Raw genomic sequence first — 23,832 nt, 5'->3', positions numbered from 1 at the left:
CCACACAGCCTTCCCTCAGTCTCCCCGTTCACCAGGCTCTCTCCACCACAGGGCCTGTGCCTGTGCTCTCTGTTTGGAATATTAATTGTTTCTTCTTTCTAACCTCCATTAGACCATAGCTCAAGTCTCACTCCCTGCCTTGATTTAGTTCAATTTCCCATATTTTCTTGAATGACATATCTCTCCTTTTTCATAATGGGCACAGTTGCAATTTTATGTTTACTTTGTGACTGTACAATGACTATACCTTCCACTACATATAAGACCCACAGTAGAGAGCTTTGTCTTGTGGGCTTATTATTGTATCCTCAAGGCCTACAGAGTATATTGAACTTGGTAGGCAGTCAGTGAAGAGTTGCTGAATGAAGAAAGTAGAAAAGATATGCGATTTTTCTAGCTCATCTGTTCAGGCTAATAAAGTTGCCCAATTTACTCTGAACCATTCAGGACTGACCTGAATAAAAAAAAAATCAGATAGGAAAGGACTGACCAGAAAAAGGACAAACTGAGGAATTCAAGCTATTGATAAGGTGATAACATAAGTGACCTGTCTATACGTAACCTGCAGAAGGCAGCCGTCACTTTGTCGTGGCTACATTACACATTAATGCATCTGGAAATTACTCACACAAAACATCGTCTAGAAGCTCTGTCTTGTATAGGGACCTGATTCTGATGTTGGAGAAAACTGTAAAAGGGTATTGTACAGTGTTGCCATCCAGTATAAATTGTCAAAGGCACCAACAGAACAGTAGAAAGTGACCCAGCACAAATTCTAATCCTGATTTTATAGGATTGTTTCCAGCAGGAAAAGTTCACTGTGGCGAGTTCCTTCTCAAAATAGCTCGGCGTGCTTATTTTCCATCTTAAGCCTCTGCTGCAACAATTAAGCTCTTTCCAGTACCCTGCACAAACCAGGCTGTCAGACACTATCATTTCTGAAAACGGGTCTGCATTTGCCTCGGCTACACGCAAGCAATTAGTGGGCAGAGACCTTATCTGAGCAGCCAACGCCCCGTCTTCACTTTCAAGCAATGGCCAAGTTCAAAGGCTGCTAATGATGCCCCAGAGCGTATTGTTGGTGGAGAGTGGCCAACGGGAATTGCCAGGTTCCCACCTATTTAACATGCCATTCCGTGTCCAGCCATGAGGGTCAGTCTTGCTAATTGTGGAGCGGCACAACCCTCTGTTGGGACCAACCCCAACCACTTCTATCCAGGCTTAATTGAAGACTTGGAATATAGGCAGGAACACATTCTGGATGTGGTTCTATTTGTACCACCCCTTCCCACATTTGTACCACAAATGTTTGCCTTTGCGAGAAATAATGGAGCTGGACCAAGGTGTTTCCTGGCACAAGGACGGAGGTCATGGGGCCCGTGTCACATGAAATCCAGGGCACAGATGGGCTCATATGGCACCTCCATGGTCACTGACTGCCAAAGCTCTCTTCTCTGGACTTGAAGCAACAGAGTCTATAAAAGCCATCCCTCCACAGTTTTCTGGCACGTACATCCCAGCCACGTCCCCCGAGGATCTGCCAGGACTATATGTGAACGGAGCAACAATACTTTCCTGGCTACAAAAATTGCTGAAGTGGAACCGACGGCTATATATTTTTTAAACACCAGCATAACAAAGAGGCAGTCTTTAAAAAAGAGCACTATTTAAAAGATCTTTCGGCTGGAAGGAAGTGGGTGTTTACTAGTACATGTGTTCAGGGGAGCTCTGTGGTTCTTAGTAATTTTGAATGCCTGTTAAGGGTTTTTGCATTTTAATGTCCTGCAGTTACATATTGCAGAGATGTGTGTGTGTGTGTGTGTGTGTGTGTGTATGTGCACATGCAGGGGTTGGGGGTGGACACAGCGAGAGCTGCTGCAGTACAGGATGGTCACTGAGTACTTCTACCTGATTACAGCCAACCTAGCACAAGACAACCTGATTCACGGGGATTCTGCACGTTTTCGGATTGGGAAGAGCTGGGCTGAATTCAAAGTGCCCCTTATTACTCTGTGTGCAGTCTTGGCCATAACACTTTGCAGCTCTCAGCCTCAGTTTCTTCATCCATAATATAGGGACAATAATACCCAGGATTGTTACTAGAAATGAGGTGACATATTTAAAGGACCCACCGGAGTCCTTGGAGCATAATTAGATACCAAACAAGTGTTAGTGGCTACCTGCATGCCCCATTGCAAGTGTTTCTGTGGAAGGATAGTGCAGAGTGCAACCCTCAAAGAAATGAGGTGCAGTGCATCCCGGAGCCATGCACACGGGGGTGTAACGGTTATGCCTGCAAAGCCCTAGGCAGAGCCATGTGCATCCTCTTAGTCGTGAGGAAAATGTGGCCATCTTGTTTTCACTTAGGGAAAGCATCTCATAGTGATATAAGAATAAAAATGGCAAACTTCTAGAGTATTTTTCTTTTCCTCCATGACTTCCCTACTGTTCTCTTCATTGTAATTTATTACTTTTTCACCACCTCTAGGTTGGAACATTTTTCATGTTCTTTGAGCTCTAAAAGACAATGAACACAGATGTGTTTTTAACATGGTCTAAGCTGTCTTTCTTCCCATGAACTCATGCTTCTCGAGAAAAAGCTGATGTAGTCCAGCCTCTCCCTAAACTGCCTGTGTTCAGGGCAGCACACAGTGAAATAAAACTCATAGAGAACTGAGTTTGAATTCTTGTTTGGGTGCCACTTGGAGGATGGATATTTTTCTTTTGTGAATGACAGCCGTCATAATGACCGCTATGCAGTTAGAGGGTGAGGATCAATGAGGCGATGCACGTAACATACCTAGCCCATGGGAGGGACTCAGTGCATTTACAATACTCCTCTTACTTCTGTTGCCCTAATTGTTCGTAGCTTGATTTTCTCTTCAAGTATAATTGGGCAGTTTAGGAGTAAACATGACATCTTTGAAACCATCTACCTGCAGATTTGGGTTCATAAAAATGGAAACTCCACCCAGTGATTTTACTCTTAAATATTCTTGTTGAATAACATCATGTGTTCACGCATTTGGGGATGCACTTGCTTTTCATCCAAGATGCCTGTCTGTTTTAGTGATGAAATGGCATTTTATATAATCATATAACACCAGCCTCATAAACACATACACACCAGAGAATATCATGAGTTAATGCATTCGGTTTATTCAGCATCTCTGCCTGCAGTTGGTTGGCCTGAGGACAAATCTGGGGACAGCAAATCCAGGAATATGAGTCATGGGACAGGCACAAAGGGCTGGGGAGATGGAGACAGAGGAGGTGGGTGCAGCATGAAGGGTGGACCATGCAAACAGTGCAGCCCAGTCCAGAAACTCACAGCAGTGACCCTCGTGTACGAGCTTTTGGAGGCAGAAAGGGCAGGATGAGGATACACCAGGAAAACTTCCAGAATAGCCAAAGAGCATGAGAAATTAGGTGCAGAGCAACCCTCAAATCTGAGCAGTTGCCTAGGCACAAAGCAGCCTTTCCTCTTGGCCGGAGAAGTGGGAAATAAATGCTAAAGCTCCTGAAATGTGTGCAGGAGGGAAAGCATGGAAGTCAGCCTACCGAATGTAACACGTTTCAAGTTCAAGGTAGTGTCAGATCTGGCGTTCTTAAAATAGCAGGCACACACTCTGCCTCTAAAAGAGTACTTAACAAGCAAACATGTAGTAGTTTAGAATTTTCTATGGAAAATGAGGGAAAAGTAAGAATGTGTGGAATTTAACATATGTGGTCTATCAAAGTTCAGTTAAAATTATTTTGGGGACATCAGTCCTGTAATGGGTCTTAACATGTTTTAAATCACTAATATTCTAGCTAAACTCATAATGGAGGCCTTCAATTGAATAATTAATATCAAATATTCTAACTGGCATCAAGGATATATTGCCTAGGAGGAAATGATGAAAAGTGTTATTAAAATGGACTTTTATCAGAGGAACTAAGTGACATAAAAACGACATGGCAGCAGCATTAACCCCCTGATCTCAGCTGTTTGGCATCTGAAGGCACTATTACACGCGAGGGCTTTTTGCATTTTTCAGGAAGTTTGAGTTGACAATGGAGACATCTTAATCTCACAAAGAATTCAATCGCTGCTAATTCATCATCGTGTCCTCCGCATTAAGAGGGAGGTGGTGTCAGAGAGGCCGGTCCAGCAGGCAGCTGACTCCACAGGGCAGGGAAGCAGGGATGAGATTTCCAATACGGGAGCCTGAGGACAAGGAGGAGAAGCTGGCTCTGGTGGGCGAAGAGTGTCATTGAACTTCAAGAGGCATTAAACTCTGTCACATGCCGATGCGGGAGATGCGATCTAGACAAGCTCTTCAGCTGCCTTCACATTCCTGCAAAGTCAGAGCAGCAGCCGCAGCCCTGAGCTCTGAAAGGTGGCTTTTCACGGCAAGAAAGGGCCGTTCAGATAAAGTTGTGCCACCCGGAAGGTATCAGAGAGACTGGCCACGATTCGCTGTATCAGATGAAGGGTGACAGGCCCCTGTCTGGAGACGTGGGGACAAGGACTACTTTTAGCTGCAGTGACCTCAAATCCAGCCTTGACTGCAAGGAGCGGTCCGCATGTTTGCACAAAGCACCTTACTTGTCACACTGGCCTTGTGGCAGAGAGAAGCACTCAATTAGGCAGTGTGGGGACGTTGTCAGCTTCTCCGGGCCCAGATGGCCAAACCCTGCCCACACCTGACACACACACAGACGCCCAGTGTGCTGACTGCTCAAGTTCTCATCGAAGCCATTTTATCACTGTCTAGGTTCGCTTCAGCCAAGGCCAGGCCTGGGCACTGGTGGATATCTTTGCAGAACTCGAATGTCACTGCCACCTGCTTAGCAAGTGTCATAAAAACAATGCCAAGTTGGCCATGGGAAACGCAACAGCCATGAGCAGAGCGGAAGCTAAATGGAGAAAAGAATGTGATGAGCGAGAGAGGGCGAGTGTCTTGGAGCAGCGAGGCAATGACAACCAAGGACGCAGAGGGGACCCAGACAAGATGTTCTCAAGGAGGAGGTGCTGTGCATGCTGCGAACTTCAAAGTCAGCTGCACACGTGGGCCTGGAGTCCTCCTGGGGCTGGGCAAGAGCATATGTAGGGAAGAAAGCTGAAACCGACAACACGAACCAACTGAAACGTTACAGCAGAAGCACATTCTTACGGCTCGTTCCTCTGATCTGAACACCATCCCACCCAATATCACAACACTGGGAACGCGCTTAGAAAGCTAGTGTATTTTAGGTTCTTAGGCAGCAAGCATACGCTGTCTGCTCCTCCTAAAGTTGCTCTTTCTACCAGAAATCAGTTCTGGGATGCCGCTTCTCATGATACAGCCAAGTTAAGGCTGCGTCAGAAGTTCAAGTAACTATGTAACACGGGTGAGAGCGACGATGCCAGGAGGGGAAGCCACACAGCCTGCGCGGGCCTCCGTCTCACATCAGTCTGGGAGAGAGCGTCTCTCACCCCGGGGGGTGTCATGAAGGTTTCCACCAGAAAATTTATCGTCATTTTATTTCTTCCTGGTAGAGATTATTCCTAATCTTAAAGAACCAAAGCACCAATTTGCAGATACTGCTTTCTCATCTCTCGGGAGTGTTCTAACAAAACAGGAGTCTCTTTTTGGTAGGCAAAGTATATTGCTTAATGTTCATCTAGCAATTACACATTAAACTGTTCATATTTCAAGGGAAGGACTCCAGGGAATGGGAAAGAATTGATTTTATGACAGCATTACAGAGACGGTGGAAAGGCATTACCTAACCTGTATATTAGTAATGTCTGTGTCATATACAAAGATGAATAAGACACAGCCCCTGTCCTCAAAAGCACTTACAGTTTAGTGAGAAAGACAGAGGAGGAGTATGAAATGAAGGGAGTGTGATAATCGCAGAGTTTGGATTTGACTCAGAGCTGGATAACCTTAGTCTCAGAGGTTAAATGTACAAACCTGCAGCCGGACTGCTTGGGTTCAAATCCCAGCTCTGCTGTTTCTAGCTGTTGAACTTGGGCAATTTTATTTCCTTTCCCTATGTCCGTGTTCTTGCATATGAAATGGGGACAATGACAGGGTTGCTACTGAGTCATAGCATTGCTGTGAGCATAAGGTCAGTCAGTAGATATAAAGCATTTAGAACAGTGCCTGGTATATAATGAGGGTGCACTAAAACTTTTATTGATCCTAGGGGAAAAAATATGTCCTCATGAAAAATCAATACTAATATTGAAAAACAGTGCCCTGAAATAGTCAAGAAAGCTTGGGAGGAATTCTTTCCTATAACTTACTTATATAAAGACAAATCTATCCTCATCTGTAAACCAATGTATTAAAAACCTACTGGTATTATGTCCATGGTCTTAGTTTAGGTCCTGGTGCTGGGTGTAAAAACTGATGGGTACAAAAGACAATCCTTACTTCCAGGGATTTATAATCCAATGGGGTGGAAGGGACAGTGAAGAATCATAATCTAATTCAGGGTATTTTCAGTGACACAGGAAAGGTGCCAACAGACATTATGGAAGTTAAAATGAAGCGGAGCTGAGGGAGGCTCAACTTTGCATGGGGGCTTTGAAGTATCTTGGAAGGAAAGGGATGGATAGGCCAAGCAGACAGTTGTAACTGGGACCACAGGAAGAGTGAGGCAGAAGGTTAGCTGGGTTCATTTTGCAACGTCATGGTGATGAGAACTGAATCTGTAGGAATGGAGGAGGCTGCCCAGAAAGAGTCTACATAAAGGAAAGGGCTGGAGGTGGGATCAGTGGGAAGCATCACTGGCAGGCAGAAGCCTGGGGCAAGAGATAGAGTGTCCGTGGGTGGTGAGGAAATAGAGCCGACAGGCATAGGCCACTTTTCCCTAAAGTAGGAAACGTGGGAATGAAGGAGAAAGGGAGGTTGAGGGAGGGTCTTCGTTTTCTCTGATGGACTGGATCAAGTTCATGGGGTGAGTCTGCCCCCGAGCCCTGCGTGGCTATGAGGCATTAGAGCAGTATGGTCGGTGCTGCCCAGTCCTGAGCCGACAGGAGGATCTTAGCAGCGTCTCAGCACTTCCTCCCACCAGTAAACAGAGTGCTTCTCCCACACCATATGTGTCCTGGGAACTAGCACGTCCCGTTCGGCCCTCCTGGCTAACTCGCACTGGATATGGTCTCCACACCGGGGACATTCTAAGCCTGAACTGAATCTTGTTGGACAGGCCATGACCTCTTGCCTAGACCTGAGTCCACATACTGTACCCATTATAGGAACTTTCATCTAAAAGAAGTGCTGTCTCCTAGCGTGTCCATAGCACAGCATGTCAGATCGTCTCAGTTTGACATGTCCTCTTGCCCCTGACCATCTGGACTACTGGTCCTTTCTCAGAGTCGGCTAATCCTTCAGCCTAAGTTATACCTCGCACAGTTATTAGCTCTCTCCTTCTCCACGCCGTGGGATTCTCAGCAAACTGTGTGGCTGAGCCTCTGCATGCACAGTAGTAGGCAGGGGCAGTAAAGCAATGGCCAAGGGGCTTGAAGATGTAGGCAAGAGGGGTAGCTGTTGGTACAGGGTCCCCGAGAAGCCAGTGAAAATGAGCTCTGCTGTATGGGTTTGACGCCTTAAGGAAAGGAACACATCTTCCCCAGAAATAAAATGAAAGAGAGCTAACAATATTAAAGCAAGCCCTTAAAATATGGCAGGCAGGCTCTTCACTGAGGGTTCTGCTCATATTATTGTACTTAACACTCACACCAGCACTACACAGAGGCCCTAAGGTCATCCCCAGTTCACAGATGGAAAAACTGAGCCTGGAGCAGTTAGATCATGAGCCAAGGTCACACAGGTGAGAGTGATGGCTGGGACTGTAACTATGGCCTGACTTCAAGTCCTGTCGTCATCGTCTCTGCTCAGGGCCTGTGTGTTAATGAAGACACAGGGAATCTGCAGTGCAGGACGCAGCAGTTGAGAAGCTAATGTTGACTATTTCAAGGTCATAAAGAAAAGGAAGTGAGGTCATCTCTAGAGATTGGGCTCGGGGGCCTTGGTCATCTCCACAGGAGTTAATGGGAGCAGCCACTATGGGACCGTCAGGGGAGTCAACAGCACGGCTAAAGGGCCCTGGCCGGCAGCAGGGGCCCAGCTGGGGCTGGGTAATGTGGGTCTTGTAGTGAAGTCCATGAACACAGTTTTATGAGTTTCTCCAGCAACCTTTCACCGCCCACGTGGGTAGGACCACAGAAGAGATGTGGTGCCTTTTGGCTCACTCCTTAGGGCTCAGCACTCGATGACAAGCCCAGAAGTGCAGTGTCACAGGCTGATGCACTGAGCCATCTGCAGAGGAGGCATAATGGGGTCCCGTGGGGCCGGCGATGGGCCAGGTGGGAATGACGGAGGCTAGGGGTGGGAGAGTAGAGTTCCCTGCCGAGGGACTGGCCAGGAGGAAGCCTGTGCAATCAGAATGGGGCCAGGAGATCTGAGAGGGGCTGGGAGGCTGCCATGAAAAAGAAGCTGTTTGCAAAAATACATACATTAATGCTCGCCTGTTATTGCAGCCTGGGAAACAGCCCTTCCCCACTCACCCAAGGTGAGTAATAACTTGTGTCAGGCAAGGATAAGGGGATGCTTTCTTCATGCTGTTTACTTCCATAAAAAACTGGGGGCTGGACAGGATAGTAAAACACGGACCCTGGTAAAAGCCCGTGTTTGCTAACGAGGCTGTATTACAACCATGCTCTGCTTTCCAAAGCAACACCCCCAGGAGAAAAGAAATAAAGCCATTTTTCTTCCGAGGCAGAAGGCTTAACATTGCTTAACAATAACACTTAACATCGCTTAGCCCTTAGCCTCAGGCAACCTCATAAGTACTACGCGAGGACTTGTGTTTTTCCTGGACTGGCCAGGGCTCTGGCTTAATTTTGTGAAGTGCCATTTAGCCTGGCAGCGGCTGCACGGGCCTCCTTTAACGTGACAGCTCCATGAAAGCATAGTGGGGTGCCCCTTCACCTGGGCTCCCCCCCCCCACACACATGTCCACCGGGAAGCATTGTCTCTGTGTCGATGGCTCCACATTTGACATATAAATCAGCATTATGGACTTTATCTTCAAAGCTCCCATGAAAACCATCCACAAACAACGCTGGAACCAAACCCAGCAGTAGCATATTAACAGTGGTCGGCAAACTGCGGCTCGGCAATCTGAGGCTCGCGAGCCACACGCGGCTCTTTGGCCCCTTGAGTGTGGCTCTTCCACAAAATACTGACTTCTGCGCATGGGCCACGAAGTTTCAATCTCACTGTACGTGCGTGCCCGCATGTGGTATTTTGTGGAAGAGCCACACTTAAGGGGCCAAAGAGCCTCGTGTGGCTCCCGAGCCGTGGTTTGCCAACCACTGCCCTATAAGGTTGGCCACTGACTTCCTATTGATAGGATCATTCCTACTTTTATTTAAAGATTTAACTCCATAACTATGTCAAAGCTTCCTGCTGCTGTGACAAAGAGGGGATCCGATGCTACAAGGAGGTGCTCTCCAAACTCTGCCCTCAGAAGGGAGAGCCGTGGGGCTGGTGGGACCCCATTAGTGGACAGTGACATCTCCAGGGCCCAGGAGACCAGGAAACCAGGGGAAATGTTGCGGGCACTCAGCGGAATCTCCACTTTCTCAGAAGCCGGCAGAGCAGCCGCTGCTTCTGCATTCTGCTGCTTGTTGGGTAAATAAGGAGGGTTCCCCCCCACCCCCACCCCCTGCCGCAGCCCAAGGATTAGAGCATCTTCCTTTTAGATATTGAGATGGCATCTCGAGTTTGAGCCCTCCTCCCATTTAGAAACCAGTGAGAGGGATCTCGTGCATTTGTCTGAGCCTTATTCATTCTCCATCACGGCAACCTGGTTGCCAGGAAGCTACAGAGGTCTGCTTGCTCAGGCAGCTGATCGCCCACCCTGGTGCTTGTGGTGAGTGGACCGTTGGCCCATTTGTTTTCCGCCTACGATGCTCGCATCTAGCCATAGCGATACTCTCGGGGCAGGCGGGATTTTATCAATTCCTACATGTGTGATGGCTCCAGAGCCACCCACAACATGAATGCATCGCCTTCGTCAGAAAACGCCCTCCGCAGTATGCCATCCTGAAATAGACGTGTGTTGATTCAGCCGTGATGGAGTACAGTGGGGCCTTGACTTACGAGTTTAATTCCTTCCATACCCGAGCTCGTAACTTAAATTACTTGTATGTCAAATCATTAAAGTGAGCGAGTGAGACACGTGATGCTGGGCTGATGTTGTGGCGTTCACTGTGACGTTGGCTGAGCCAACTAGCGGTGGGGTATCTGAAGGTGGCTCGTAACCCGAATTTTAGCTCGCAACTCAAAGCAAAAAATCGGCTGAGAGACGGCTCATATCTCGAAAAACTCGTTAGTCGGGACACTTGTAAGTCAAGGCCCCACTGTACTTCAGGGTTTATTAGTAACAATACTTAGAAGTTGGAGATTCAGAGGACTTTATGTTCATCATGAGGAATCTGGGTATTGGTAGCACCGGCATGAAAAGTGATTTGCTGCTTCCCGTCCTAGACTGAAAGGACTCACTAAGGATGGACTCACTGTGTCTCCAGTCTGCATATTCTCAGGGCTGATACCGAATAGAGGAGCCAGAGGTAGGTGGGGAATGAAAGAGTGACTGAAATTTATAGGCTTTTCAATGTTCTTCCGGTTTTTGATTTGTACCCAAAACTCCATTGCCTCAGTCTGAGTTCAGATTGGCCAGGAAGATGTTAAACTGCTTCCAGTTTTCCCCTTTTTTCTTCCCTCTCACAAGAACATACTACTTTCCATCTGCCTTAACCACAATTTCCATACACTTCAACACTGAAAGCCAGAAATTTTATATTTAAAACAACTTTTGGAGACGACTTCCATCTTTTTTTAAATGAAAACAAGACACGAGGCCAGGGGAAAGTAGGGAGAGGAAGGAAACCAAGGATGGGAAAAACTGTGAGACAAAATATAAAAAAAAGCAAAGCAGGGAGTAAAAAACCTAGCGGCACAGAAGCTTCTAAAATCCTGTATGTGGGGTATCCTGCCTAATCCGTGTCAAAAACTGGTTCTCTGTGTGACTTGAGATTTTATTACGTTTGACAGTCAACATACTATGGAGAAGAGCGGACGGTCACTTAGGCAGGCTCTGCCTCGTATAAGTTTCAGGAGGTTCTTTTTGTTATGAGTTGTTATGAATTTACACGCGAAAGTCTAACCAACGCGCAGCAAAACGGCACCTCCAGTTCTGAGTTAGCACTTTCGCAGCTCGGCCCTGATGGTCAGTTCCACCGGGGGTCCTCCTCTTTTTGCTAAAGGAGACACTGCAGCACGTCAGTTTTCTGGCTGTCCCTGACCTTTGCTGGCTCCCCTCCCCTCCCCCCCTCCCCACCCCCCAGCCCCCCATCTCACGCATTCTCACACTCCCAACTCACTGAACTCCCTGAGTGGCTGCACTGTGATGCCTCTGGAAAGGTTTCCTCTTTGTCATGTGCGCCGAGAGCAGACTAAAATTATTCTTCATCTCACAGATAAGAGCGCCAACCTTTGAGAAGTGTATCTCATTTTCAGGGTGTCCAGTTACGGCCTCGGTGGATCGCGTTAGGCCGGAGTCGCTGGACGGACTTTTCCCACGCAGTTCTCGCTCCCGTTCCCGCCCCGCGCCCCTGCCTCTCACAGATATTTGCTTATTGCCTAAAGAACACGGTCAGATTCTAACTCAGGCAAAGGACGCCTTCCCAGGTTCACATTTCTCGCCTGCTTTTTGACACCCACATGGAGCTCCGAGGTAAAGGTCGGCCTGCCCTTCCTCGTGGGGACCTGCGAGCACAGGGATTTACTGTTGTATTGTCTCTAAGCTGGGTGTAGGGTGTTCAATACCACTTTTATAGCAATGGCTTAGGATTTCCATTCCGCATCCAATATTCTTGCTGACATGTTCCATTGCAATGATATACTATTCCCTTCCCCTAAAAAGTAACCCACAAGTGTTTCAATTATTAGCACAGTTGTGAAGATGGCACTGCGGCTGCAGCAAATGGCAGCGAGGCAAAATTACAACATATTCCCTATCTCAGAGCCAGACTTCTAGCTCGTGTAGACTGAAAGGAAGACTTTACTTGTGGGGGAGTGGGTGGCAGAGACCCGCCGGGGAGGTACCTGGGTAAGGATGCGTACTGCCTCTCCATCCCCTCGAAGCGGAGGTTGTGCGCATTCCCATCTGGACCCTTTCCAGACACCTGTGGAGAGAAGAGTAATTAGAGATGAAGATCCATTATACACCCCGGTTACTGACAATGCATCTCAGAATTATAATCAGTGCACAAATGCCTCCGCCGCCTGCCAAAACCCACCCCGGGAAAGCAGCAGGGGCTCGGTGTCGCTGTGCGCACTGACGATCAAGCCGCAAGCTCGGCATTTAACAACAAAGTCACTTCTTTCCCAAAAGGGTCATTGTCAAACTGACTCCTTCCTGTCTCCGTGCCAGGGGTAACCTGTAGGCTGTAAGAACACTTTTAAAAGCAAAAAAAGAAAACTAGGCTTTCATTTTTATAACAGCTTTAGACGTCCAAAAAATTGAGTAGTACAGTTTCCCTGTTACTAACACGCCAGATTAAAATACAATTGATGAATCAATACTGATACATTATCGTTAACTACAGCCCACAGCTTGTTCAGATTTTACCTAATGCCTTTTCCTGTTCCAGGATCCCATATTACATTCAGTCATCATGTCTCCTTAGGCTCTTATTGGCTGTGACAGGGACTGTATTTTGCAAAGCACCTTGTCAATGACACCCTTCTTTAGCAGCAGGTGTTGGTGACAGCCAGCTGTGTGCTCCACGACTTCCATGAAGCCCGCTTCCCTCTCACTTAGTCCCCTCACTTACGAGCAACCAAAGGGAAGCGATGAACTGTTTTCTAGCTAGTGCTGGTCTTTATTGTTTTTCCTCCTTTCCTGTGTATTCCTGTGTTCACCTCTCTCCGGGCCTCTTCTATCAGCCTCTGAAACTCTGAAGGGCAGGAACTGTCCTGGTAGTTTCTCAATAAAGTGTGTTAGTTCTATGAATCTAAAGATTTTCTATATTCATTCCGTACCCACTATACCAACTAAAAACAGGATGGACACTTACAGGGATGTCAAGTACCTATTGACCTGGCCAGTGTGGCTCAGTTGATTGGGCGTCATCCTGTGCACCGAAAGGCTGCCAGTTCGATTCCCGCCCTATCGGTTCACTTTCACATTGATGTTCTCTCTCTCTTTCTCTCTAAAAATATTAATTTAAAAAAATCTAAAAGTACTTGTTAAGTGGACAATTCCTCACTTGTTCATGTGGCTTTGTGGACCACTCATGTGCTTGCCCCTGTGCGAGGTCGCCTTTGCATAATGGTTCATGAAAGGGGTAAATAGAGGACCTGGGCTGTTATTTTGGGGGGAAGGGGGAGTTTGCTATGAAACACAGGAAGTGGCAGTGTCCAGATCAGTAGGAGAACTTTTTCTAGGTGGTACTGCACCTGGAAGTTATTTTCTTCTTATCTAATGTCCTAGCTCTCTATAACACCAGCATCCCAGTGTGGGCTGTGTGTGTAGGGAGGGTTTGTTGGGGAGGTGTTGCAAAGCAAGTGTAGACACTCAGGTAGAGTAGGAAAGACTATTCCTGGTGTTGATTGATTACAGGAGGCCCTTCAGAGTGGATCCTACAAAACCTCTTCATAGTTCGCCAACACCTAGAACAGGAGTGGCTGGACTTACCTGAGAGGACACCCACCCAGCGAGCTCCCTAGATTACAAGAACTGCAGAGAGAGGGTTTAACATGGACCTTTCTAACGAAGGCCAGAAGCAAGGGCAGAGGTGTCGAACAGACAGGGGATAAGTAAATGGCACAGAAAAAGCAGCAAAGGATAGAAGTGATGTCACCAGCCACTCCCAACTAAGGTTTCCTTTGTTTTCAACTTATTTTTTTATGGAGGAAGAATTAACATAAATACAAAAACTATGTTAAAGACGATTACTATAATTGTGGTTGTTGGAAAGATTATGCTTATGTCTCCCTAGTGTGGCTGTAGACATTTACAACTGATCTTTTTCTTGGGGCCACAAAATTCCCAGTTGATACTTTCAGCAAAACTGTCTAAAATGGGCCAGCCTGATGATGACAGTCAGCATTCTGGTGTCTCCAGGAGGTATCACCGCCCTCCCGCCCCCCCCCCCCCGCCCCCCAGGCATCTGGTGAGCTACCAGAATACTAGATACTATAAAGCATAGGGTGATCCATATCCTGAAGGAACTTTCAGTCTTTTTGGGAAAACAAGCATCAGAAATGAAATAATTAAAGGATGCTGTAGGACCCTCTATGGTCCAGGCCCATTCAGGATGCTACTAAAAGTAGCACAGATGACACTTGAAGGTGTTAGGAAAAAAATCATGAAAGTAGAAGAACATGAGTTAGGCTTCAAAAGATGGATGCCATTCTTAACATAAAAAATTATTGTTCTTTATCCATTGTGTATATATTTAATGTATTTCTCTATTAAAGTCACAACATCTTTAAGGCAATCATTCAGTTAGAGATTACTGGGCACCTACTGCATCCTAAGGCCACGCGAGGCATTATGTTCAAAGCGAGAAGCAGGGGCTGGCTCTCCTTGTTGTAGGCCACGCGAGGCATTATGTTCAAAGTGAGAAGCAGGGGCTGGCTCTCCTTGTTGCTTTGAATGCAGAGGAGACAGGCCTGCGAACGATTACGATACAGTGAGATCACCACTAGCATGTCAGTCAGAGGAAGGAGGCAGCGGGGGTCTGAAGGACCAGACACCAGAGCCCACCTGGGAGAGTTGAAGACAGCTTTCTCGGGTGCTGAAGCCTCCTCTAAATCTTGAATATGAAGGAGGAGGAGTTTTTTAGGGGAGAAGGGTGTAGTAGTAGCAGGAAAAGGCCTTCTAAGTAGCGGGAACAAAAAGTGCAACAACAAGAGGCTTAAAAAAGAAGCACTGTTTTCTTCTGGGAATGTCAAGCTTTTGGTGAAGGAAGAAACAGATGCTATGAGGAAAAGGATGTTAGTCACAGCCAACATTAAGATCTGTGACCCATTTTGAGTTGCTTTTGGGGAAGGTATAGGTCTTTGCGCACATAATTTTATTTATTTTTGCATGAGGCTATCCAGTTGCTCCAGCACCATTTGCTGAAATGACTCTCCTTGCTCTATTGTGTGGCCTTGGCTCCCTTGTCAACGATAATGTGGTGATATTTATGTGGGTCTATTTCTGGATTCTCTGCTTTGTTGATTTCTTTGTCTATTCTTTCACCAATAGCACACAGCCTTGGCTATTGCAGCTTAATAGAAGTCTTGTGTTGGGTAGTGTTAGTCCTCCAACATGGTTTTTCCTCTATCAATAGTGTTGGCTATTCTGGGTCTTTTTCCTCTCCACGTAAACTTTACAATTAGTTTGTCTAGATCCACAATAGAACTTGCTGGGATTCTGACTGGGATTGCATTGAATCTGTGGAACAAGTTAGGACTAACTGATACCTTGACAATAATGAATCTTCTTATCCAAGAACATGGACTATTTCTCCATTTATTTAGTTCATCTTCTATTATTGCAGTTTAACCTTTATTTGGCACTTATTGAGTGTTAAGCACAAGACTAAGTTTATTTATTTATTTATTTTTTGCATTAGCCCATTCAATGCTCTGTATAACTCACTGGTTGCCCCATTTAGCAGATGAGAAAACTGAGCAGTTGCCCAAGGCCATGCTATGAGTACCTGGAATATCTGAGAGAAGGATCAGGTCTTTCTGTCCCCAGAGTCCAAACTCTGGAGATACAGACATAGACCAGGTCTTAAAGGAGCACATGCCATGCCAAGGGACCTGATTTTACATTTAGGTGAGAGTGAAACCTTTGAGAAGTGCAATGTGATAACTAACAGGCCATAGCTATAGGTTAGAGAGGTTATGCTTGCCATAATGTGGAGTTCTAGTGCAATCTGAGCCAGAGATAATTAAGGCTTAAATTAGGGGATATTCAAAAGGATGGAGAAAAGGGAGTGACGTAAGGATGCTAAGGAGGTAAGTTCTATAGAACTGACATAGGATTAATGGGAGGGATGTGTGTGGGATGATGCCCAACGAGGTGGGTTTGGTAACTGTCACCACGACAAACTAAAGGAAGAACAAATGCAGGGGCCTGAGTGTTCTTACCTTGCTATAGGTTTGGCTGAAAGATTTTTGAAGGCAATACTTAGATATATTGAACTTGAGTTGGGACCTCTGATGGAGATGTTTGATAGATTATTGAGTATAAAGTTTGCCACTTAGAAGAGAAGTCTAGTCTAGAGATGTAGACTTGGGAACCATTTAGCCTATAAATGGTCCCTATAAGAAAATATATGCAATGAAAATAGAAAACACCAATAATTCTCTTAGAAAAACTATCACTTAAGGGGCAGGACAAAAAAAGTTGAACACAGGAGGGAGGTTGATAAAGTATAGTTGGTCTGGATGAGAACTAGGAAAGATTGTTATCATAGAAATCAAGAGGAAAGAATTCCATAAAGGAGGGAATGGACCACAGTGAAAAGTATTCAAGAGCTTCTTCAGTAAGACAAGGTCTCTGATGTATATGGCGTGTTGGCATGCTGTACCAAACCCTCCATCCTTGAAGAGTGTAATCTGAATTGCAGCACCTAGAAAGATAAAGACTACCTTTCCCAGAATCCCCTTGCCATCAGTGTACTGGGCATAATTTAAGTTAGACCATATCATTTGGGAAGTGGAATTGACAGTAGCTACACCACCCTGTTATTCTGGCAGGAGTGACTAAAGGCGTGCTTGGTTGTCCTGTAGTCATTTTGGCAGATGTACCAAACATCGCTAGTTTCTGGGGTGGAGTGCTAGCTTTGGGGTTGGTGGCACCAAAGCTGGCTTCCTGATTGTGGCACCTTCCTAAGTATGGTGGCTCCTGACATATGCATTGTTGTGTGGCTTCCCGTATGGAGCAGCAACAGTATGGTTATGTAAGGTGGCTTGGGAAATGATTCCTGAAAGCTTACCCAGGAATTTGTTCCTTTAGCCTTGCTAGTTTTCTGTAAGCCCATTAATATGGTGCAATAAATTTGTTTCTACTTAAACTAGCTGGAGTGTATTTTGTTCTCTGCAACTGAACAGTGACTAATAATGTCTGCAACCATGTATGTTGGAATCGGCAATGAGATGGTGATTGGTGCTTTATTGAGAGTGATTTCAGTGTATTGATGGGGAGAGAAGGCCAGACTCTATGGTGCTGAAAATCTTTATTGTTTTCGAAAAAATAAACAACCACTGGTTGGAATGTCTTATGCTGTCATGCTCAGAAAATGAGATGAATATTTTTAAGTAAATAAATATTTGTTAGTGTCTCCTTTTTTTCTTTTTTTTAAAAATATATTTTATTGATTTTTTACAGAAAGGAAGGGAGAGGGATAGAGTGTTAGAAACATCGATCAGCTGCCTCCTGCACACCCTCTACTGGGGATGTGCCCGCAACCAAGGTACATGCCCTTGACTGGAATCAAACCTGGGACCCTTCACTCCGCACGCTGACGCTCTATCCACTGAGCCAAACTGGTTAAGGCTTGTTAGTGTCTCCTAAGTAGAGTCACATGCTAAGTCCGCTAAGACAGAGAGGAGAGAAAGTCCTCCCTCCCAGAGACACACTGGTAGTTAGTGGAAATAATTGGAATAAATTTGTGATCCATTATTTAAAAAAAGATTTAATTGCTTTATTTTTCTCCCTAAATAATTATTATGGAAAACCACCCAAAGATGACCTCTGTTAACTTTTATAAATAGATACATATTTTAATGGTAGCTAGAGTTTCCCCCCAACTATGTATAACAGGCATTTTCCTGTGCTATTAGATATATTTCACAAACATGAATTGTCATGGCTATCTAATATCCCATTGGTGGATAGATCATAATTGATCTAATCCCCTCCAGTAATTTGATCAATGTTAATGCCCCGATCAGAAATGGTGGTGATGAAGATTGTTGTGCTGGGTACAAAGATTCTTGCAAAGAGCTGTGAACGGAGGGTAGGAAAGCACAGGTAGGACGCTGCCTGAGAGGAACGAATTAAGAGTTGTCAGTAGGTCCCAAGGAAACCAGGCCACTTCAGGAGGGAGTGAGGGAGAGAGAATAGGCGCAGGCACTCGCAAGCTCATTCCCCATCTTGCTCTGTGTGCAACAAGGCTCAGAAATGTTCCTGCTCGAAGAACTCCTTATTAGGTCATTTCCCTCATCACACACACAAAAATAAGGTCAGTGGCTTTGATCCAATTAAGTTTTTTTGTTTTTTTTTAAGAAGCTCTTTATTTCACTCAGTATTGTGCAGTATTTTTTTTTTTAAATTAATGACCTACATATAACTCTGATAGAAACAATCTTGACTTAAGCCATAACAGAAACCTAGTCTTTTCCACAACACTGTCATGTTAGAACTTAGGCTTGGCTTGAACTTCAGAGAGCTTATTCAGAACAGCTTAGAAAGCTCATGCTGCGGGGTGTGCTTTGCACATAGCAGGCCACCTCCTCTGGCTGGATTAGGACAGCCCGAGACAGCCGAGAGGTGGGTTTGGCGTTTGGGAGGAATGTAGAATTAAGATGCTTTTAGTCCATGGGAGTTCTCCCAATGCCATTCCCTCAATGCCTGCTGTTGTCTGGGGCATTAAGAGGCTTGTTAAAATAAAGCGATTCGTCTTGTTCCTACAAAAGCAAGGGACTTGCTGCTTACAGTCAGAGTTTCTTAAATTAGTATGTATTTCTCGCCTGGCATTGCTAGAATCAGCAGTTTCACAGAGCAATGTACTAAAGAGGCCACTTCACCCCCCTGTATCCCCCAGTTTCAGATTAATGGCAGAGGGGATGATTTAATACACTTTCAAACATTTTTTCACAATTCACTAAAAATAAAAGAATAAATCACACAAAAATTTCTGTAAATGTCTGATGATAAAAAGTGGAAACAATTCAAAATTAACATGTTTCCCAGTTCCTATGGGTTAGGACACATTTTTGCCAGTGCTATAATTTATGTCCCATAAGTCAATTTTCTCGAGGAAATTTAAAAGCTGCTATGAGGGGAAGGCTGTGCAGCGTTGCAATGCAGCTTATTCACCTACATACAATGTTCTCATTACAAATGTCTTACTCAGACCCATTACAAAATAGGAGTTTCATGCTGCCAGACACATCATAAGATTAAGATGCAAAGCATAAGAATTTAGATGCAGTTTTAGGAAATATGCTTTTCATTTCAAGTTGGTATCCTGACAGATACTTTTGAGCAGTTTCCAGAGGCTTTCTTTTAATTACATTGCTCTTATGTGGCCACAGGTCTGGCTGGAAGATTTTTGAAGGAATCAACATGATGAAAACATCTAAAAAGTTATGAACTTGGCTTTGAGCATCTTCTAATATTAAGACATTCTGCTAGAATGCTACATACTTGGAGGGAAACTAAATTCCATTTGGACAAAAAGAAATGAAAGAAAATGGGTTAATTCTCATTGGTAATGTGAAGTACATTAGTCCTGAGATGTATTTGCGGATGTGCCACCCAGACCAGCAAAAGTACAAAAGTACACATACTCATTCCAACCATTTTTTTCTTAAGTGTTTGTTTTCTCTAATTTCAGTAATTTTGTCAAGTAACTGGGTATTCGGCTTATAGACTAGCTTAGAACATCTGATAGTTTAGAAAATACAGCAAATAAAAATATTTTAAAAATAACTCTTGGGTAAGCCTTTTCACCATTCTGTGCCTGCATTTCTTCCCCTGTAAAATGTTGGAGTTAAAATATTGGAGTTGAGCCCTAACCAGTTTGGCTCAGTGGATAGAGCATCGGCCTGTGGACTCAAGGGTCCCAGGTTCGATTCCGGGCAAGGGCATGTACCTTGGTTGCGGGCATATCCCCAGTAGTGGGTGTGCAGGAGGCAGCTGATCAGTGTTTCTCTCTCATTGATGTTTCTAACTCTCTATCCCTCTCCCTTCCTCTCTTTAAAAAAATCAATAAAATATATTTTAAAAAATATTGGAGTTGAAATAAATCCTCAAAGTCCCTTCTGACTTATGCACATTTATAAAAATTACTTTGCATACAATTTCCATATTATGTTAACCACTTACACCTCATTAATATAGTAACTATATATATGTACACAACAATTATTTTAAACCTGAATGACAAAGGTAGCAAAGTAATCTGCAATATTATAAAATTATAAAAGATTTTTTGGAGTTTAAGCATTAAATATTACTCTAGCACCAAGTAATAGCCATATGCACACTGAGTTCTTCACATCTTGATAACCTGAGCTATCTCTCTTCTAATTGTCTTTGGAGAAAATAAAATCAGACATCTCCTGCCCAGCTCTGTTTGTGTCTGGGCCTAAGATACAGTTACCATAGAAACTATGATTGTGGATACAATTTTACAAATTTGGCTTCATCTATCAGATAGATGCGCTTTGTGTGTGTGTGTGTGTGTGTGTGTGTGTGTGTGTGTGTGTACATGTGCATATGTGTCTTGCCGATAAGCTTGAAGAGCAAACAGGCTCTCCATCTTTAATTAAAGAACCAGACACCATTCCTCATTTCCTTTCCTCAATCTGTCTACCCACAGATAGAGATATTACAATACTGGCTGACATATAAACTCCACTTAATATAAGACAAAGGTCTGATGAAAAGATGAATAAAAGGCATTAGGAAGAGTATCCCTCAGAAATCTTTCTGTTTTCTTGTCCTGTATTTTCCAGAAAAAGTATAAACAGGAATTTTATGGATTCTTGGTTAACTACGTTAATCACTAGATACTAGTATTCAGTACTTGTTGAATTTGGTATCTAATTGTTTCTTGGATGTCATATGCGAGTTATTTACTCCTCCGCTGTTTTATTGTATTGATTCTGTGACAGTGTCCTTTACTTATCCTGAAAGAAACAAAATTGACCCTCGAAATGTGTCCAAATCTTAAAATGATGTAAAAGTTTGTTCATATTATTTCTTATGAGTTCCTAATATCCTTTTTAACTAATAAGCCTCATAAAAAAATACTCAATGACGAAAGTTCTCAAGGTTACTTAAAATATAGCTGCACTTACAAAGACGAAAATGTAAACACCTGTGAAATCATAAGCTTTTCAGAGTGATTTCTTTTTGCAGTGTAGTCAGTGGGCAAGTTCTAGTTCCTCCTATTTCCAGTTACTAGAAAGAAACGACGGCCTGGAATACTCTAAAACCAGTCTCAGATTTCCAATCAATGCTACCATCTCCATCTCTGCCTCATTTTACCCGCGAGGAAAACAGAGTTGAGAGGAAGGTAAAGCAACTCGCTAAAGAGGCTCACAGTGGCACAGCCAAGATCTGAAGTGGGGTCTGTCAGACCTCACACACTGCATTTCTCCCTCTCAGTGCTGCCTCAGATGCTGCCAGTGATCATGGGTAAACCCATGGTGGCAGTGAGACGGAATATGTGGAATTACGACTGTATGCAAGCATTCAGAATGTGTTTATGGTCATCATGGCCATACCACTGAAATAAAATTGCCTAGCAGGTTTAGTTCACATAGTCAGAAGCATTAATATATGTCTGTATGTTAATTTTTTGGTACAGGGAAGGTAATTTTTTTTTTAAATCTATAGCTTTTTTTAAAAAAATATATTTTATTGATTTTTTTAAAGAGAGGAAGGGACAGAGATAGAGAGTTAGAAACATCGATGAGAGAGAATCATCGATCAGCTGCCTCCTGCACATCTCCTACTGGGGATGTGCCCGCAACCCAGGTACATGCCCTTGACCGGAATCGAACCTGGGACCTCTCAGTCCGCAGGCTGACGCTCTATCCACTGAGCCAAACCGGTTTCGGCAGGGAAGGTAATTTTTAATGCAGAGTTAGGTTTTATAAAAATAGCCTGTATTATGTACAATATCTTTATTTTTAGTATTCATGTTTGGTGTCAGTCTATTAATTTGGTTTACATAAGATAAGATTTTAAGCTTCATCAGAGTTGGGACAATTGGAGTCATTGCATTCTCAAGGGCTGGCATATCACCTTGGTCATTAATATTTATTGAGTCAATGAAACAGAAATCTCAAATATCTACTCAGTGCTGGTTAACAGAAAGATTCAGGTTATTTTTTTATTTTATTGATTTTTTACAGAGAGGAAGGGAGAGAGAGAGAGAGAGAGAGTTAGAAACATCAATGAGAGAGAAACATTGATCAGCTGCTTCCTGCACACCTCCCACTGGGGATGTGCCCACAACTAAGGTACATGCCCTTGACTGGAATTGAACCCGGGACCCTTCAGTCTGCAGGCCAAAGCTCTATCCACTGAGCCAAACCAGCCAGGGCAAGATTCAGGTTATTTTAATTCCATAGTTCCCTTTGCATATGTGATATTACAACATTTATCATTAGACTGTTTTTAAGGAAGTTTTATGATATCTGTCCTATGATTGCATCTTAGTAAGATTGCCACCTTCAAACTCTTTTGTCTATGTAGTCTTAATTTTTTATCCATAAAAAAACTATAAACATTCTTACAATTTAGATTTAAACAAGGATCTGGAATATAAATTGAATCTATTAAGAACCTAATTATGTAATTGCTTAGAGTGAGGGAAGATCTTATAAGCTGAAAATAATGGTAGAGGAGAAGGGGAACCTTATCTGATGGGATAAATTACTGGCCCCCTAGTCGTAACTACTGTTGATCTGATGAGTAGCACCTATTTGATTCACAATGTTAGTAGACACAGGCCACCATTAATGCTGGAGTCACATACCCATTAGCCCTAAACTTATGTGAACCAAATTATTTTGCAGCCCACGACTATATCATCAGAGCTCAGATTCTGGAAAGATGAATGAAGATAAGGGGAGGAGAAAGGAAGACTGAAACATGACATTTTGAAAATCAATGGTCTTGGGCCAACACCTCTTTTGAAAAACCAAACTAAATACACACATTCATCTATGGTTTTCTCTTGAGTAATGAATAAAGGCTTTCAGTAACCTTTAGCAACCTAACTTCCCATCTTTATCTCGCCCCTCTCATGTATGCTCAACGATTTAATCTCATTGGGTATTTTATGGATCCTGTTTTGTGCCTATGGCAGAATGCCCACTTCTTGCGGTTAGGTTGGTGCCTTAAACATGGCAAAGGCTTAAGAATACTTATTGTGTGAATGAATAAAGCAATCAATGTTGCTCTGATTGTGTTGCATTTACTGCTGTGAAGGGACAAGAACAGGTGGAAGTAGTAGTGGATAATCAAAACAGATTCTGTAGGAGGTGGTGAGGACGTTAAAACAGCAATAAACAGAGAAGGGGGCCTTGAAAAGGGGTGTAGACAGGGAAATAGGAAAAATCCTGAGAAACAGAAAAATAGAAAAGTTGCAAATGAGAAAGGAAACTATGGAATGATAATAAGCTTAGTTATTGCAATTCCAGTCTAATTCTTAGCATACAGGTAATTCCTGCCCTAAGTTTTTCCCCATTCATCAAACTCTGGGATGAATCAGAACACTCCATTCCTCTGCTAGGCTGGGTAATATGACTCTGCTCTTCTGGGAATATATATATATACACACACACATACAGGGTGGACAAAAGTAGGTGTACATATGGAAAACAATACACGAGCTAATAAATAATATAAGAATAAACTGTGTTTCCCATACTCACCACAGTAAACCTATTTTTGCCCACCCCTGTGTATATACACACACACATATAGATGGCATCTTACTTTCAGCATCTTTACAATGTGATTATTTTAAGC

At 43.9% G+C, this 23,832-nt stretch overlaps 1 protein-coding gene across 1 annotated transcript in view; it reads right to left on the bottom strand.

Annotated features, from left to right (window-relative positions):
* PARD3B (par-3 family cell polarity regulator beta) overlaps positions 1-23,832 on the bottom strand; it is a 907,405-nt gene that overhangs the window by 40,125 nt on the left and 843,448 nt on the right. Inside the window, exon 22 of the mRNA XM_081095604.1 lies at positions 12,156-12,235. Within this exon, the coding sequence (XP_080951730.1) occupies positions 12,156-12,235 (80 nt within the window). The remainder of the gene's footprint in view (positions 1-12,155; positions 12,236-23,832) is intronic.

Source organism: Myotis nattereri (assembly GCF_964212035.1).
Source record: "Myotis nattereri genome assembly, chromosome: 7".
Taxonomy (NCBI): domain Eukaryota; kingdom Metazoa; phylum Chordata; class Mammalia; order Chiroptera; family Vespertilionidae; genus Myotis; species Myotis nattereri.
The sequence above is the reverse complement of the archived record's forward strand: the minus strand, read 5'-3'. Positions and strand labels throughout refer to the sequence as shown.